At 41.5% G+C, this 18,958-nt stretch overlaps 1 protein-coding gene and 1 long non-coding RNA gene across 2 annotated transcripts; one reads left to right on the top strand and one right to left on the bottom strand.

Annotated features, from left to right (window-relative positions):
- Positions 1–1,026: 1,026 nt before the first annotated feature.
- Positions 1,027–1,553, top strand: LOC142195484 (uncharacterized). Its single transcript, XR_012715092.1, has 3 exons — positions 1,027–1,114; positions 1,175–1,230; positions 1,424–1,553. It is a non-coding gene; the product is annotated as an uncharacterized LOC142195484 (long non-coding RNA).
- Positions 1,554–2,007: 454 nt separating this feature from the next.
- Positions 2,008–7,875, bottom strand: SLITRK5 (SLIT and NTRK like family member 5). The gene is made up of 2 exons (XM_075265304.1): positions 7,424–7,875; positions 2,008–5,910 (listed from the first exon to the last, which is right to left on the bottom strand). Exon 2 carries the CDS (start codon positions 5,900–5,902, stop codon positions 3,260–3,262), a length of 2,643 nt encoding a protein of 880 aa, XP_075121405.1. The 5' UTR covers positions 5,903–5,910; positions 7,424–7,875; the 3' UTR covers positions 2,008–3,259.
- Positions 7,876–18,958: the final 11,083 nt, after the last annotated feature.

An 18,958-nucleotide genomic window follows, 5' to 3' on the forward strand; every position in this document is an offset into this window, starting at 1 on the left:
ATTCCATTAAAATACAGACATTTTTTCTTATAATGGTTAAACAGATTGACATCATATATTTATTAACATATTACTATGTTGATCTTTATTTACTTATATTTTAGTTCATGTGGCTATGTCCCTATATTGTAAGCAGAAATACCATATAATGTTAAAATCTTTCACTCACCAGAATATGCATTATCTTATTTATCCTCTTCTGACTAAAGTATACACTGTACAAATGCTGATCAAAATCATAATAACCGTGCATAAAAAAATATATATTTTATTTAAGATTTATTTTTGTATAGATCGATTAAATCTGGAATAACATTAAAAAGAATTATGAAAATTTGTAAACTAAGTAAAATGAGAATGGGGGAGGGGGCTTAGTCTGTTGAACTTATTACATTAAGTTGATAAGCGATGCTGATAAAAAAAAAAAGAAAAAAAAAAAAAGGAATAAATAAATCAATGACTGGAAAATCTAAAATACAGGATGATATATGAATACAATGAAGCAGACGTTATAAAAATAAAAATGCAAGGTATATCACTGCTGTGTTTCCATATCTCCAAGGAACAGTATATAAAATAATACATGGTGCTTCATGGGGCACTGCGATAAAAGGCAAGATATATAGAATTTCTATCATGAATAAATTATGCTGAGGGTTAATCCAATACTCATTACAATATAGCTCATAAAAATATTCTTCATTTTTGAGGGCAGTTATTTGAAAAGTTGCATATCCCTGTTTATAGAATCCATTGAAAGTGAGGAATACAAAGTACAATATGCCAACAAATAGATCTTCATGGAAGAATCTATTAAAGTGTGTTTAATAAGTAGGTCATTGCATATGAGAAATAAATCTCAGGATGCAAAATATAAAATTTTCTAGGAAGAGGCTACAAACTATTTTTTTTGACGCTAGAAAGAGCTCTATACAGAAAGACTAGATAAATGAATTTCCTATGGTCAAAAGAAGGAAAATCCTGATTTGAATCTTTCAGTGCCATTTACTGAAATGTTAGAGGTACGTGTGTATATGTGTGTGCATGCTTGTGTGTGCATGTGTGTGTGCACAGGTGTGTGCATGCTTGTGTGTGCATGTATATATGTGTGCGTGTACATGTGTGTGCGCACAGGCATGTGTATGCTTCTGTGTGCATGTATATGTGTGCACAGGTGTGTGCATGCTTGTGTGTGCATGTATATGTGTGTGCACAGGTGTGTGTGTGCATGTGTGTGTGCATGCTTGTGTGTACATGTATATTTGTGTACAGGTGTGTGTATGCTTGTGTGTGCACGTGTGTGTGCACAGGTGTGTGCATGTGTACGTGCACAACTGTGTGCATGCTTGTGTGCGCATGTATATGTGTGCACAGGTGTGTGTATGCTTGTGTATGCATATATACAGTATATGTGTGTGCACAGGTGTGTGTATACTTGTGTGTGCATGAATATGTGTGTGCACAGGTGTGTAAATGCTTTTGTGTGCATGTATATGTGTGCACAGGTGTGTGTATGCTTGTGTGTGCATGTATACGTGTGTGTGTGTGTACAGGTATGTTAAAGCTTGTGTGTGCATGTATATGTGTATGTACACAGGTGTGTGCATCCTTGTGTGTGCATGTATATGTGTGCACAGGTGTGTGCATGTATATGTGTGTGTTCACAGGTGTGTGCATGTGTGTGTGCATGTATATGTGTGCGTGCACAAGTGTGTGCATACTTTTGTGTGCATGTATATGTGTGCACAGGTGTGTGCATGTATATGTGTGTGTTCACAGGTGTGTGCATGCTTGTGTGTGCATGTCAATGTGTTGATCTCATGATGCCACTGCATACCCTGTTGCAAATTTTAAATGAGTAAATAAACAAAATGAATTTGTAGAAAAATAAAATAGTTTTAGGGTTAAAATATCGACACGAATGAAAATGCTACATGCTCTAAAAAGGTGAACATTTGCTTTTTTTTATCAATTCTTGTCAACTTGGGCATTAACATATATGGATATGGTTGGAATCCTTCTTTGTCCTGCACTAACTGCAATGCAATGTTTAATATTTTAATATATGCCCAATAACAGAAACCTAATAATGGAATTAGAAATATTTATACTCTGAAATGGATCCTGAATGGCTACTGTTGCTCATACAATATCATCACTTGCTGGATACATGTATTACAGCACTGCACTTCTTTAAACAGAAAAATAAAATCAATGTAACCAAAAAACAGTGACCTCTTTTTTTCCTAGCTTGCAAATTCCATCATGCCAAATCTACCAAGTGACAGGACACATGTCAATCTGTACAGTGCAGCTGAAATTGGCTACAACAGTAGTCAAGAAATTACATTTGGTTGACTAATGAAATAAAACCTAAGACCAGATATTCCCCTACATGATCTCCTCACTATTCAGTCCTGTAAAGTGCCCAGTGATGATAATTGAAGAACTCATTATACCTCTCATAGAACAATTGCAACAGCATCAGTGACTGACATGCTTGCTCTAAGTCATCTTCACATATTGTTCAAGCTATCACCAGCTCTGCTTCCTACTGTATTACCATCTCTGATACCACAATCGTAGTGCAACACATTGGAGCAAATGAAAAACTGGAAAAGTGAAGCAAAAAATATAAAATAAAAAATAGAGAGAAGGAGAGAAGAGAGATGCTAATGTGCATATAAAAATAGGTGCTACATTAAAATATTTGATATTTCAACAATAAGTTATTAAACTACCCAAGTTATGGATTTGATGTCTTTGCACTTCAGAATTTGTTTAACACCATCTATGGTGATGCATAAAGATCATAGCTTACATAATTTAGCTTGAAAAGTCCAGAAAGCATACAAATACATCCTGTAAAAATGGACCTTTTATATTAAACTTAGGGGAAAAGGGGGTGCTAAAACACCAGAAAAGTTATTTAGACCCACCCTTGTCTGAAGGGTTATAGCATATGTGTGGTAAATTCATCATATATACCTCCTAGCACCAGGAGTGATTCCAACTCTTTAATATTCTCAGGCTGCAGATATGGACCACAGAGGAGAAGACCCTCTTGCAATCAGTAATTGTTGTGCCCCATTTATACAATTGATGTTGTCCTACAAAAAAAGGAGAAGAAAATTGCACACCCTTTCAGTATAATTGCTGCAGCTGAAAATCTTGTGCCAAGGCACTTCATCCGTAGGTTGAAGCAACAAAATCATCGTTTAGTCCTTTGTTTCAGAGATAAAAGTGTGGTTGGAGGAGTCTAGAACTGGCTGAATGTTGTCTGTTTCTCCAGCACTTCGAGGTAGTCCGGCTCAACATTGAGTTTAGCTTTTAATTCCAGATATTCATTCCTGTTAGGTTCCACATAGACAGTACTGGGTGTGCTGTATAGCACTGCTTCTCTTAACCTGTCCGGATGCAAGAACTGACGCTTTGCTTCGTATTTGGGGGTGTAGGTAAAAGCAGGGGGATTGCTATATTTATACTCGATGTTATTCCCAGGTGAAGGTCCCTTGTCAGGTTCTAGGATTCCTCTATACACACGATCCGTATCTTGCACAGGAGAAAGCTCCACCCTGGGCTCGATAGTGCTGACACTGTAGCTGGGGCTCCTCAGATTCGTCTCCCTTTCCTCTTCTAGATGATTCCTGTAGGTGACTTTAAGTTCGTGCAGATCTTTGTAGTCATCGACAGAATTGCCCTCCCTAGATCTGTAGATAGGGTTCTTGCACATGTGACCCAAGGGGTGGGGGATGTATTCATAGACGTGGCCGGCTGGGGTCTTGACTTTAGGCAGGGGTCTGTTGCTGTACACACTGTACTGCATGTTGAATGAGCTCACGTCTGAGTTATTTGTGCTGGCTGGCTCGTTCTGATTCTTTTTCCTTCGTTTCATCACAAGGACGAATAGCCCTGCAGCCACAAACACAGACATAATGAAAACCAAGAGCAGGCTCAGTATGAGCACAGACAAGGGCACCGAGCTCGACACGTTGTTGAATTTAATGGGATAAATGAAGGTGGTCGTGCTCTCTGGGGGCTGCTCCTCCGATGGGGTAGACGTGGGAACTAGAATGTCAGAGTAATCTGGGCAAAGGAGATCAGACTTGATCAGTCTCATTTCCTTCATTGCAAATTTTTTTGGAGTTTTACAGATGACATCATCCACCAGGACCCCAACGCTGAGCTGCTCTAGCCAGAGTTTCATGCCCACCACATCACAGGTACAATCCCAAGGGTTCTCATGGAGATCAATCTGCACTAAGGACTTAAGCTGGTCTAACACTCCACTCACTGTCAAGTGGGAAAAATTATTACTTCTCAGGTTTAGCCTTGAGAGATTCAATCCAGAGAAGATGTTGCTAGGTAAGTATTTCAGGAGATTGTTGTTGAGGAACAAAAGGTGGAGATTGGGAACAGAATCAAATGTCCCAGGCTCGATGACCTTAATAGCATTAGATTGGAGGAAAAGATATTGAAGGCTTTGAAGACCATAAAACAAGTCTGGGGTCAGCTTTTCAATAGAATTCCCATTTAAGTACAGTCTACGGAGATTAGTCAAATCCTCAAAGGCTCTGTCTTGAATAACTGATATCTTATTGTTCCCAAGATGTAGAAGGTCCAACCCAGTGGAGTCAATAAAATCAGACCTACGGACCAGAGTGATAGAGTTGCCTGTCAGATACATCTTTTTGGGGTTGTAAGGTTTAGGGTGTAAATCGGAGATACTCTGGATCTTTCTCTCCTGACAGTTGACGTTCAGTCCCAGATTGGAGATCTGTAGGTTACATGTACAGTTTGTAGGACACTCCAAAGGCACTGGGGATTTGGTCTGGTAAGCAATGTATCCATTTTCTTTGGGAGGGTGGTGGGATGTGGCCCGTGCTCTGGACTTGTTGGGTTGCCGTGTGCTTTTGGGTTTGGTTGGATTTTTGTAAACAGAGGAAGATATGGTGGCACCAGAATTGACCGAGGCTGGGGTGGTATGGAAGTACTCGTTTGTACTCCGAGGAATTGGGGGTCTCATTTCATAGTAATGGATCATTTTCCTGGGGCATAATTCCTGCTTGGAAATCTCATCCAGATCTCTCCCATATAACCGAAAGGGGGTCTCACAAACCACATCACCGACTAGGGCAGAGTAGGAAATACTATAGAGCCAATCCTTCAGGGCTATTAACTCACAGGAACAATTCCAGGGATTCTCCTCTAGCTGCAACTCCACCACCTTATCCATATGTTCCAACAGACCCACAAAAGGAAGGACTTTCAGTCTGTTTCCTCTCAGGTCTAGATGTGTTAAAGGGACAAAACGAAAGAGATTGGTAGGCAAAGTGGACAAAAGGTTGTCGTTTAGTATTAAGACTTGCAAAGTGTGAAGTCTACTAAAAGCATTAGGCTCAATGGAGATGATATAATTATAATCGACTTGCAGATATTCCAGGCTCTCTAGGCCAAGGAAGGTATCGTTCTTAAGAAGTTCCAGCTTGTTGTTATTCAGATGGAGCCTCTTTAGACCCTGAAGTCCATTGAAGGAGCCAGTTTCAATATCCTGGATGTCGTTATTACCCAGATGTAATATAGAAGCCCCGGTGTAGTTGACAAATTCATTGAAATACAGGCGATTTAAGAGATTCCCAAATAAGAAGAGGTGATAGATTGAGAAACGTGGAGGAGTGATCTCCGAAAGGCTAATGATCCCTCTATTCTCACAATTCACAGACAATATGCCATCTCGCTCCTCACAAGGACAATTGTCGCACACCTCTCCATACGATTCTATTGTTTCTGCCCAAGAGAGAACCAGGGATGTTAAAGCAAATGCGATCGTCTGGAGGAGCCACATCTGCATTTTCTTGTTTAAGTCCTGGTCAAACGTGACTGCGGAGCAGCAATGGTACATTTTACCTCCTGTGGGACAAAACAGGAGACATTTTAAGTAGGGCATGGGAGCAAGGAGACATATACACACATCGGATCGTGCACGGAGCTGAATGTCTGCTGACTATCGCCTGGTGTGTCCTGATTCCTATGTCTATGAGGTGCTCGCCATGAGCAGACAGCTTCTCACAGGAAAGCTTCCTAATCATCTAGAAGTATGCAGAAAATGGCTGTCACCTCGGAGATCTTTCCCCACTTTCCTAGCTTTCAGCACCGCACCATTGAACAGCGCACTGTACCATCTCCATATTAATGTACAGGCTTCCCTCCATGTAATCCATACAACTTGGATATGCTATAGTTCTACCGCAATGCGTTACCGTCTTTTACAAGCAAAGCTTCAGTTTGTCTACAGATGATTTCACCACATCGTCATCTCCATCATCATCATCATCATCATTGATAACACGTATAGAATAATAGAAGGGAACGTCATGTTCTCTCTTGCTGTCTGATGCCAAAAAGGATTCAATAGCAAAATGGCATTTTGTACCAGGAGGTGACGACTATGCTGAGCACATACACCCCTCTCCTATGTCTCCTTCGCTTCCAAATCCTGCAGACATCATTTCACACAATAATCCATCAAGGTTGCAGAAGGGTTAATCATTGCACATACATGTCAATGTCTCCAGGGACCGTGCTTAGCCCAATATCCTAGACTTTGGGGATGATGTACAACTAGCTTAATGAGCACAATCGAATAGATCATTCCTATTTTCGCCATTGTCAATACTCTCGGCATTGAAGCTGCTCATTACAGGCAGGAATGGTTGCTAATGTTACTCCTAGGGGATGAGGAGACCTACAAAAACTGTCCAATAATAGAAATAGCCTGTGCTAGTACATGGCCATGATGACTAGTTCATATTCACTACATAGGATCAGCATGGCTGTGCCTGCATGAGGTTCTGAGCACATCCTATATACTGCACAAGACATTGGTGTTCTTGCCTCCATCCTACAACTTGCATTTCAACACCCACAAGCCACAGAGCAATGAAAACCATGGAGATCCCCCGGATCAGTGGGATACACAAGCAATCGCCTGACTGGCTCCACTGCTCATACCTTTCCGGTCCCTGTCCAAACCTATTCATCCACAAATCCGCTGCCCAGTGCTGGCTGTGCCTGCTGCTGCTGCTGCTGTTGCTGCTGTTACTGGTAAAAGTTTAATTGAATTACAAATGCTTACCAGAAATGCCAGGCAGTGGATCCAGGCTCCTTTACCTAGACTAAAGTTAACCATCCACTCGCCACGATCCTGTTAACCCTTGCAGCTGGAGCTGTAGTTCTCTGCACTGCCATCCAGTCCTGTGTGATCAGACTCCAGCACAATTCCACTAGGTTGCCCAGAACATACCAATGAAACAGGGAGCAGGGCATGAGAGACAGCAGCAGCAGCAGCAGCAACAACACCCACCTCATCCCCACCATTTAACCTGCAGCCAGCCTTTTAATAAGCCGAAAAGCTAATACTTACTCAGACTTGAGTCTCCAGGGCCCAACCATCGCGGAGAGCCATGAAAAATGCATCTGCTGCTGTGTGATCAGGGTGGCAGGAGAAGAGGCGGCTCTTGGCTGCAGTGTGACCAGTAGCCAAGCTCACACACAGCCCGCACTGCATCCATCCTCCGGCTCTACCAGTCCCATTGTCATTCCTATTAAAGCCGATGGGATTGCAGGGAGGTAGAGACAAAACAGACACGGAGAGATGGAGAGAGGAGAGCGGGAGAAAGGAAAGGGGGATGGGGGCAGCGAGGGAGGAGCCTGACACTAGGTAGGGTGGATGGGGGAGAACACTGAGCAGACTCAGCCTTTCTACTTAGCAACTTGACAACATCCTACCATGCATTACATGTCAATCTAGTCCCCGGCATGCACAACATGGTCCGCTAGGCGTCTACCTGATTGGCCATTGTACACACGATCATTCACATGTAGCGTCATTCATCAGTGCTGGCTAGTGGATGGCGCTGTGTGGCTACTGCTCCATTGTATCCCTCCATCACTGTGCCAACCACCTGTAATCCAGCTCCATGGACCCCCACCCCCTCTAATAAACAGATGCTGAATGCTCTTTTCTCATCGCTGCCATCCTTCCTCTTGTCTAGAGCATCTTTCTGGGGCTTAGCAGGCAGCCAGTCTGCTCTCAGTCACCCCCACGAGCTGATACACATGTTTATTGTGCAGGGATGTCATCCTGCTCCGCACACTGCAAAAAAAGCCCAAATTGTCGGCAAGAGAGGAGTCAACGCCGACAGATGGCGATACAAGGCGACAGGATTGTTGTTTCGTCTTCCCAAGGAATGTAAAAATGAGAGATGAAGCCATATCTAGCACAAGCATATGAGGATGGAGGCAGAGAAGCAATGCATCTGTACAGTAGACATATACAGGAGCTGTTCACAGCTTCCATCTTGCCTGGAACAACAAGCAGCTCTTGTGCCTTGGCATATATACATTTATCATCCAGAATGCTGCTCTTTGTGGTCCCTCACATGTCCTGACACATGTATTGTGTGACCAGAGATAATCTGTATCGTAACAAAGCAAATCCACTTTTACTATCTTGTAAAATGCTTGTGCCAGATGTGGATCCTAATGTTCTACTGTCATAATGCTAAGTGAGAAAGACAGATCCAACTGCTGTAAGCGGACAAGGACATGCTGTCTACTGACAGTAGCAAATGGATTTGGCTCCAAACAATGCATGGAGAACAGTTTTGCATTAGATTAATTAATTTTATGTGAGTGTGACTTAGTTACAATGACATAAATTTCATATGGAGATTTATTTATTATTTCAGGTCTGGGTGATTTGCTTTTTTGCTAATTTGATATTTATCATTCCTCGTAGATTCTAGCCATAGATTTTATGTCGCCGTGTTTAGTCTAAGTATGGTTTACCTGATTTAACCCATTATACCAGAAAGAAAATATGGGCCTGCATTATTGATCCGAGTATTCATTGTCTATAGGAATGTGCCCATGAAGTGATTTAGATACACGGTAGCATATGAGAATGGTGTTGCATTACCGTTTGTTCGGATACTTGGCCCACTAGGTGTCTCTAAGAGCACTTCTGTAATGGCTCATCATAGTTGTGGAAGCCAAGGATGAAAGACAAGAGCAATGAGTTGAAGCCTAGGTAACTGAATTAACAGCTAGTAGAGTGGAACAGAGAAAAAAAAAAAGAAAAGGGAGAAAGGAAAATTAACTGGTGTAGTTCTCCGAGTCCTCAATGACTTTGCTTTCAGTCTGTGGCAATTGCAAAGTGCTTTCTCTCTATAGAATTGACTCATCTGATAGTCTGATGTTCTGCAAACCTTTGTAACCGTTTATATTGCTCCAATTCACACGCCATTAAAAAAGTAGCAGCATTGCAAATAGCCTTCATTAAAAATGCCCTGACAGTTTGTGTGTACAGTCCCTCTGCTGAATGATATGCCTCTATGGTAACAGACAGCATAGAAACTCTGCTCCGATCCTGCACTTTTCCCTTATATACATCAGTAGGAAGTAGGTTACATATAGGAGTGTCATCATAGGGGGTCTACACAGGGTTTGGTTGTTGTCTATTACCATGGAGACACATAACCCTGCATAGAGGTTGTAGACCCAACATGGTGGGAAGTTTTTAATTAAGATTATTAGCAGAGTAATTTTCATTTTTTCATTTTATCTGCATTGATTATAAAGGTGTATTGTGCATAGTATTGTACAAAGGTGTATTGCACCAATTGTCATGGAAAGCAGTCCATCTACCAAAGTCTACCTGGCATTGCTTATCTATTTCTCTATCTATATAAACACAAATAATTCAGCAACACTGCATAGAAGGTACTAAGATATATGCATATATGTTTATATACACTTGTCGTTCTTTGTTAAATTGTGAGAGCCGATCTGGCCTGACATGGCGACCTAATTCAGATGGTAACCTACACTATAGAGATATACCTTGTTCAAGACTGGGTGTAGACTTGGGGTTGGTTCATATCGGCATTGGTATTCCGTATGTTGAGAGTGCGCATGGAGCCCCCCCCTAACAGAGTACAAACACAATTGCAAGCGCTGTGCTGTAAAAGCACACAGACCCCATAGACTATAACGGGGTCTGTGTGCTTGCCGCACGCTGCCCGCACTAATCATGCGGACAGGAAAGTAGATTGGGAACTACTTTCCTGTCCGTACGATCCCTGCGGACATCTGCCGGTAAGCACAAGGACCCCATTATAGTCTATGGGGTCTGTGTGCTTTTACAGCACAGCGCTTTGCGTTTGGTATTTGGGGTCCCCATGCGGACTTCCCTGGACGGAATCCAAATGCTGATGAGAACAGGGCATTACAAAGCTTACTCTGGCCAAACCGGATCCAGAGATATACGTTAAAGTAAAATGGAGGAAGTTATACAACCAAATGAACAAAGCAAAGAAAAAAAAAAAAAGTTGAACAGAACCTCCATAGTAAAATAAATGTATACAGGTGCATGCTACTATGGCTCCAGTACAAACATAAAAAATACAGCAACACTTTGTAGACAGTCTACATTGCATTACCGCTCCAGTCATTAAAGAGGCCCTTCACCATGTCCGGGCACAGGCAGTTCTATATACTGCCAGAAAGCTGACAGTGCGCTGAATTCAGCGCACTGTCGGCTTTCCCGATCTGTGCCCGGTGTGAAGAGCTTACGGCCCGGTACCGTAGCTCTTCTATGGTCAGAAGGGCGTTTCTGACCATTAGCCAGAGACGTCCTTCTGCCTCGCGGCGCCAATCACGCTGTGCTGTGGAGCCGGGAGGAACGCCCCCCTCCCTCTGCTCACACAGCTTGTCCGTAGACTAGCATTATCAGGAGCGGGAGGGGGCGTTCCTCCCCGCTCCACAGCACAGCGCGATTGGCGCCGCGAGGCAGAAGGACGTCTCTGGCTAATGGTCAGAAACGCCCTTCTGACTGTAAAGCGCTACGGTACCGGGACCGATAGCGCTTTACACCGGGCACGGATCGGGAAAGCCGACAGTGCGCTGAATTCAGCGCACTGTCAGCTTTCTGGCAGTATATAACACTGCCTGTGCCCAGATATGGTGAAAGGTCCTCTTTAACACTGTCCTGCCCAAAGTATTTTTTAATTTATTTCTGTTTTTTTTTTTTTACTCCCTGCTTTCCCAAACCCTCAGCTTTGCTATTTTTCCATTCAGAGAGCCTTTTTATATTCATGTGTGCAGGGATGTATAAGTTGTCGTTTTTTGCAGGGCCAGATGTACTCTTTAGTTAAGGAGAAAAGCAGAACAGCAGCGGCAAACACATCCAGAATCCAAACATCTCTTTAATACCATACAAAAAGTGACAAGGCATAGCTGGGACAAATACCGAGCAGCAGCGACGGGCCATTTCGCGCTTCCGCGCTTCTACAAACGGATGATTTTTTTTCTCTCTGAGAGGTTATATGTCTGAATTTAGTGCCCTCCACCATTTTCTTATATTTGTTCTTTTTAGTTACATCATTTTGGGGAATGTCTGATTATTTGATCTCTTTTTATTCAAATTTTTATGTAAGGCGAAAAATGGCACTTTTATTCTTTTGATTTTTTTTTATCCCTGTAGACTGGGTATCACGGGGAGGTATAATATTTTTTTGTTTATTTAATTTTATTTAAAATCTAGAGAATAGAGAATTTAAAAAAAAAAAAATCTCTCTATCTATCTATTGAATAAAAATTCAAGGCAGCACAACAAAAGCACTATGGTGGGTGGCTCCCTCTGGTATATAGAAAAACAAAATGGCAGCACTCCAAAATATCCAAAAAATGTCAGTGGGTTCATTTCAAGGCAATGTTTTGGTTCACATTGGAAAGGTTCTGGATGATAACCGAAACATCGCCTTGAAATAAAAGCACTGATATTTTTTGGATGTTTTGGAGTGCTGCCGATTTGTATATATATTATATATATATATATTATTATATTAGAGTCAGCTCTGATTACGAGCATCAGCTCAGGATCTCCGCTATACAATACAGCAGACACTCAATAGCTATGGCGGAAGCCATCATCTTTAAAGGCCCAATATCCACCAAAATAGTACAGCAGATGTTGGGAAGGGGTTAAGGCTACATTCACATTTGTGCTGGAACCTCCTTGGAGAGGACTTTTTCATCTGCTTTCAGTTTTAAAATCCTGGACTAGAACAACAGACAGCTCAACACAAGTGTGAACTTAGTGTAACTATGTATTTAATTCAAGGGTCTTGGCACATCATTTTATTAATGTGTGAGAGCCCATATGCCCCAACAAGATGACAGCATTTTGAAGGGAACCTACATTATACTTCTCTTGGGCCTGAGCTTGATGCAATCTGTTTATGAAAAATACAATAAATATAGCTAACATTCTCATAGGTAGTAAGTGTAATATAGTTGGTAAGTTTATATTTCCAAAATGTTTCAAATTGTTTCAGTCCTACTTACATGTTCAAACATTGTGGTTTTTGGGCAAATACACATTTTATCATTATTTCTTTATTGTAGTGCTCCCTCATTTTTTGGATTTTTACCTTTGGATTTGAAATCAATGGGGGTTATTTATCAACCGCTCCTTTTTGACCATATTTTTGAGGTTGCACTTTTTCAGACTAGTTTTACTGTGATGTCTGTATTTATGATGAAGATGCACTTCCTTGTTCAATGTTGTGCACATAAATTAAACAGTTTAGATGCTCCTTTATAAGCTTTATGCACTTTTCCCCTTTTTTATCTTGTCTGACTTGATGAGCTTTTTTAAGTTGCTCATGTACTGGAGCGCCTTTTTTTTTTTTTTTTGCCTCTTTTAAAAAAAAAGGTACAAGTCATAAAATCGTAAATCATTAGAACAAAACTGAAAGTGTCAGGAAGGAAATGTATGAGCTGTGGAAGAGTATATCAGGAAACACCCCAGAGGTAGAGCTTACAAGTGAAAAGAAACCAGAAGCGACCCCCCAGAGTGACTCACCCAATCATAGGAGCTACTGGGACATAGTAGGGAATTCGGTGTTTGCAAAGTACTCCGCACAGCTTACATCTTCCCTTTTCACCATCTGCTGTGCTTTCACATCTGGAATACTTATACTCACAATACCCCTTGATAAATTCTTTGAGGGGTGCAGTTTTCAAAATGGGATTCCACTTTTTTGGCACCTCAGGGGTTCTGCAAACATGACATCTAAATCTGAACTTCAAAAGCTATATAATGCTTCTTTCGCATCTGTGCAATGTTGTGTACCCAAGCTGCAGAGTATGTCCACATACATGACACTGTTGTAACTGGGATACCCGCTTAACAGTTTGTAGAATGTGTGTCTCTGCTGACAAAAGCTGAGCTCAACGAGCACTGAAATGGCGTAATCTCTAGAAAAATTGCAATTTTTACTTTCCCTTATCAGCTATGCATTAATTCCTGGAAATTAAATTAATGCACTGCTCAAGGGTTAAAAATGCTTGCCACGCCACTTGGTAAGTCGCTTCAGTGGTGTAGTTTCCAAATTTCATTCAAATTTCATATCTTTTTTTTTTTTTTTAATTAATATATACAATACTTTTGATCAATGTTTACCACTAACATAAAGTACAAAATGTCACAAAAACAGTCTCAAAACCTCTTGCGTAAGTTGTGTCTCAAAGTTATTGCCATATAAAATGATATGTCAGTTTTGAAAAATGAGGCCTGGTCCTAAAAGGGGCTCTATCATTGGGAAAAGTCATTTTTAGATATGCGCATCCTTGCATAGCCTTTAGAAAGGCTATTTCACACGTTCCTTTAGTATGTAAATTGCCTCAGTAGTCTTTGAATAAGTCTGTTTTTATTCATATGCTAATTAGCTTTCTTCGTGCACTGGAAGTCTCACTGTGCACTCCTCTCTGCCATTCTCTATGTGTATGCACAGCAGAGGCTACTGTTTTGATGACTCATCTCCATGTTAGCATACACAGAGAATAGCAAACGCAGACACTTTCGGTGCACGGAGAACGCTAATTAGCATGCAAATAAAAACAGACTTATTCAAAGACTACTGAGGCGATTTACATACAAAAGGTAGGTGTGGAATAGCCTTTCTAAAGGATCTGCAAGGATGTGCTTATCTAAAAATGACTTTTCCCAATGATAGAGCCCGTTTAAGGTACTTTTAAACCGTCTCCCCAAGGGGTTAAGGACAAAGAATTTTTTTTTTTATCTTTATGTAGCAAAATTTTTATGGTCAAAGGAATTTTCAGATTTTTTTTTAAAAAAAACTAAAATTGGTGTAATTTTCTGATTCTATTTTGGCCACATATATGTTAACGATACATTTGTATTATGGTACTTTAATTTTTCACAGAAAGGCAATGTAATTTTTTTTACTTACTTTTTTTTTACAGCAGTCACTTATTAAATAAAGTTATAGATTTATAGAACACGTTTCTCTGATTTCCTTCATCAAAGAAAGTCCACAGCTTTGTATTAATGTCAAGCTCCATTCTCTAATCTCATGGGGACAGTGGCTATACCCACACAATAAGAGCAATGTAATTGTATGGTGTGGGTCCTTTTAGGTTGAGCCTATGACTAGGTCTAAATGATGTTTAATGACATTATACTTAATTAGGTTTTTTGAGACAGTGATCAAAAGGCAAGGTGAAAATAAGTCTATACAAAGTAATCTACATATATTACACTTATTTAGCACAAAATAATTGAGTGACTATTTACCCTTTCATGTCAGGATTTAATAGATGCACCTTAGGCAGCAATTACAGCCCTGAGTTCTTGAGTCTCCGCAGTTAGGTCTCTATCAGCTTTGGACAAATCACCTTGGGCAGCAATTACAGCCCTGAGTTCTTGGGTCTGTGTGGATAGGTCTCTATCAGCTTTGGAGAAATAAGTAGTGCCGTGTTTTCAGCTTATGGGAAATTGAATAATGGGGTTCTGGCACTTGTCCAGTATAAAAACCAATGCCTTTATTACAAATATGTTGAAAAACAAGATGTGCACATTAGCCGTAGTCTGACTCATGTTTTCACACACACACAATAGGTTTTTAGTCATAGCTATTTGCAGAATGCAACACATTTTCTTTCAATGTTATACAACTAGCCATATCATTTGACCTTTATGAGACCATAAATCTTGTTGGGGATTTTTGTTGCTTTTATTTATTTATTTATTTATTTATTTATTTTACTTTCACTACAGTTGTTATAGGTCTTGGTAGCGTCCAACATGAATCTCTTCCTTGCACAGTGACTCAATATTTTAAGATAGTCTGCAGATCGAAAAATGTGTTGAAAAAGTAAGCAGTCTTCTAAAGTAGTGGTTCGCAATGTGGGTCATGACCCCCTGGGGCATCTTTTAAAGACTGCTTGGGAAGAGCCATCAATGGTTAGGGTGTCAGTACTGAGTTTTAGTCCCAATACAGCTATGAAGGTCAGCAGCCATATCGTAGTGAAGCACTGCACAGCTCTAGCAGACAGTGGGACCAGGGGAGGTGAGTAGAAATGACAAACACATATACTTACCTCTCCTGTGCATCCAGCAATATTATGATGTCCTGTTTAGGCTTCTTCTGGCCTCTGACTGAAGTCCTTAAATGGCATGTGCTGATGTTGTAATGCTGGGTTAGTACATCATGGTGTGTGACATTAAAAGAGGCCTGAAAAGGACACAGACTGACTGCAGGATGCTAAAAGGATGCCCAGAAGATATGAGGCAAGATCAGTGTAAGGCCTTGCAGATGACCGTGGTGTGTTTCAGTGTGCTATCCATGTATTTCATGAATAGCCTAGTCACCCATTCTTTTCTATGGACCCATAAACACGACTGTTCCTGCTCCTATTCCTTTAATATATATATATATATATATATATATATATATATATATATATATATACACAGACAGATGCTGACACAGATATACCTAGTAAATGACATCTACATATGCATACAGATATGTATACTCAAGAGACATGTACACACACTTACAGATGTGCATAAACAAAGACATATATGCACAAAGACACAAATGTATACATTCACAGACATACAGTATATACATACATATATACATGACCCAGTCTCATCTCATACTGCCATATACACTCACCGGCCACTTTATTAGGTACACCATGCTAGTAACGGGTTGGACCCCCTTTTGCCTTCAGAACTGCCTCAATTCTTCGTGGCATAGATTCAACAAGGTGCTGGAAGCATTCCTCAGAGATTTTGGTCCATATTGACATGATGGCATCACACAGTTGCCGCAGATTTGTCGGCTGCACATCCATGATGCGAATCTCCCGTTCCACCACATCCCAAAGATGCTCTATTGGATTGAGATCTGGTGACTGTGGAGGCCATTGGAGTACAGTGAACTCATTGTCATGTTCAAGAAACCAGTCTGAGATGATTCCAGCTTTATGACATGGCGCATTATCCTGCTGAAAGTAGCCATCAGATGTTGGGTACATTGTGGTCATAAAGGGATGGACATGGTCAGCAACAATACTCAGGTAGGCTTTGGCGTTGCAACGATGCTCAATTGGTACCAAGGGGCCCAAAGAGTGCCAAGAAAATATTCCCCACACCATGACACCACCACCAGCAGCCTGAACCGTTGATACAAGGCAGGATGGATCCATGCTTTCATGTTGTTGACGCCAAATTCTGACCCTACCATCCGAATGTCGCAGCAGAAATCGAGACTCATCAGACCAGGCAACGTTTTTCCAATCTTCAATTGTCCAATTCCGATGAGCTTGTGCAAATTGTAGCCTCAGTTTCCTGTTCTTAGCTGAAAGGAGTGGCACCCGGTGTGGTCTTCTGCTGCTGTAGCCCATCTGCCTCAAAGTTCGACGTACTGTGCGTTCAGAGATGCTCTTCTGGCTACCTTGGTTGTAACGGGTGGCTATTTGAGTCACTGTTGCCTTTCTATCAGCTCGAACCAGTCTGGCCATTCTCCTCTGACCTCTGGCATCAACAACGCATTTCCGCCCACAGAACTGCCGCTCACTGGATGTTTTTTCTTTTTCGGACCATTCTCTGTAAACCCTAGAGATGGTTGTGCGTGAAAATCCCAGTAGATCAGCAGTTTCTGAAATACTCAGACCAGCCCTTCTGGCACCAACAACCATGCCACGTTCAAAGGCACTCAAATCACCTTTCTTCCCCATACTGATGCTCGGTTTGAACTGCAGGAGATTGTCTTGACCATGTCTACATGCCTAAATGCACTGAGTTGCCGCCATGTGATTGGCTGATTAGAAATTAAGTGTTAACGAGCAGTTGGACAGGTGTACCTAATAAAGTGGCCGGTGAGTGTACATACACCTACAGATAGATATACACAGCCAAATACCTGTAGGCATGATTTTTCTTATATTCACCTGAACTACCCATTTATAAAAATTAATAAAGAATAGTTACACTTTAAGGTTGTGGCCACATGTAGCTTAATAGCCGCAATTTGGCCACGGTAAAAAAGTGGATAGGATTCTGGCTATGTGTATCCAAAAAGAGAAAAAGACATGTCCCACACATCCCAGTCTTATACATTGATCCAGTGCTTCTCAGCAAATTCTACAAGACTGAACATGAAGTTCTTGGTATACATATTGATCAAGGTGTATAAGCCCGCTAGCCACTTCATGGCGACATCTTTATAGTGGGTACCTACTCAACTGGGTGCGGTGCTGCACAGTGACCGTCACAACCGCAACACGGCACCCACAGTGGGAGTGACCCAGTGGTCTGGCAACATCCTTGCCACCAGACTAAGCCCCCAGGCTCTGGATCGCACCGCCTCACAAGCACAGCACCACAGGTCATATTTGACCATGGCATTTAAGGGTTTAAAACCACCATCAAAGGTCAGCTCCTATGGGGGGGTTAAGGAGTAGGGTGTTAGCTGTCAGTTTCAGCTAACATCCGCTCACAGTGCCACCCAATACTTTTAGGGTGCATTCACACGATGTAACGTGTAGCGTGATCTGGCACGTATACGGCGTGTCAGACTTTGAGCGCTCAAAAAGATCCCATTGATTTCAATGGGAGTTAGGAGCGTATATGCCGCGTTATTTTGCGCCCTTGATTTTGCGGCCGGCACGTGTATACACCCTTACTTTCATTTAGAAACACCTATGCTGCGGTCGCTATTGACCACGGCATCTTAAGGGTTAAACAACGGAGATTGGTGTTATCACCGTCCCCGGTGTTGCAGCGGGAGCCTTCCTGTCAGATACAGCTGCGTTGCCGGGTTGATTGTGCGAGCTCTGCTTCTGAGCCAGCTACATTACCATCATGTACCTGTACACAGGGATACAGTAAATAGCCACATTCCCTGATGTACATGTATGTGAAAATGCTTTAAGGGGTTAAATATGTTGTAGCAAAGAACTCATTTCTTTCAATTTCTTTACAATGTCTTTTGTTGGTTTGTGATAAGATATCATAACAGGCTGTAGCATTTGATAGGTACACCTGTATGACTGTAGTATCCAACAAAATCAATAACTATGAAAAATATTGTTCTTAATGTGTTGCATAGATTGTTGTTTGTGAAACTATGCTGTTCTATTTGTTTTATGGTATTCTATTTTTGTAAAGTTGTTACTGCCATCCCTCAGTATTTTCATGGAGGTAGTGGCAAGGGGTGTGGTACTACTACTGGTAGTCATTCTGGAACTAGGGAAAATGTGGAGATGGTAATTATGAAGGTAGGCAGGAATTTCATGGCCTACATAATGTGTCAGAAAAAAGCCGTGAAGACAATGACATTGTTGATGATTCTTTTGTGGAATGGACCTGGCAACTAGGTCAGATTGACAATGTAACATCAAGGTGGTGGCAGTGGTAATAGTAACACTCTGAGCCAATGTGGAAGCCCAACACCCAAAAAGCCTACCTGGGGCAGACATACTGGAGGTTTTCAGGGTGTAGGTGCTGACACTGTTGATGGTAGTGGCAGACACATTTCCATTGCTGCTGGTGTTGGCGGCAGCAACTACACATGGT

Source organism: Leptodactylus fuscus, chromosome 2 (assembly GCF_031893055.1).
Source record: "Leptodactylus fuscus isolate aLepFus1 chromosome 2, aLepFus1.hap2, whole genome shotgun sequence".
Classification (NCBI taxonomy): domain Eukaryota; kingdom Metazoa; phylum Chordata; class Amphibia; order Anura; family Leptodactylidae; genus Leptodactylus; species Leptodactylus fuscus.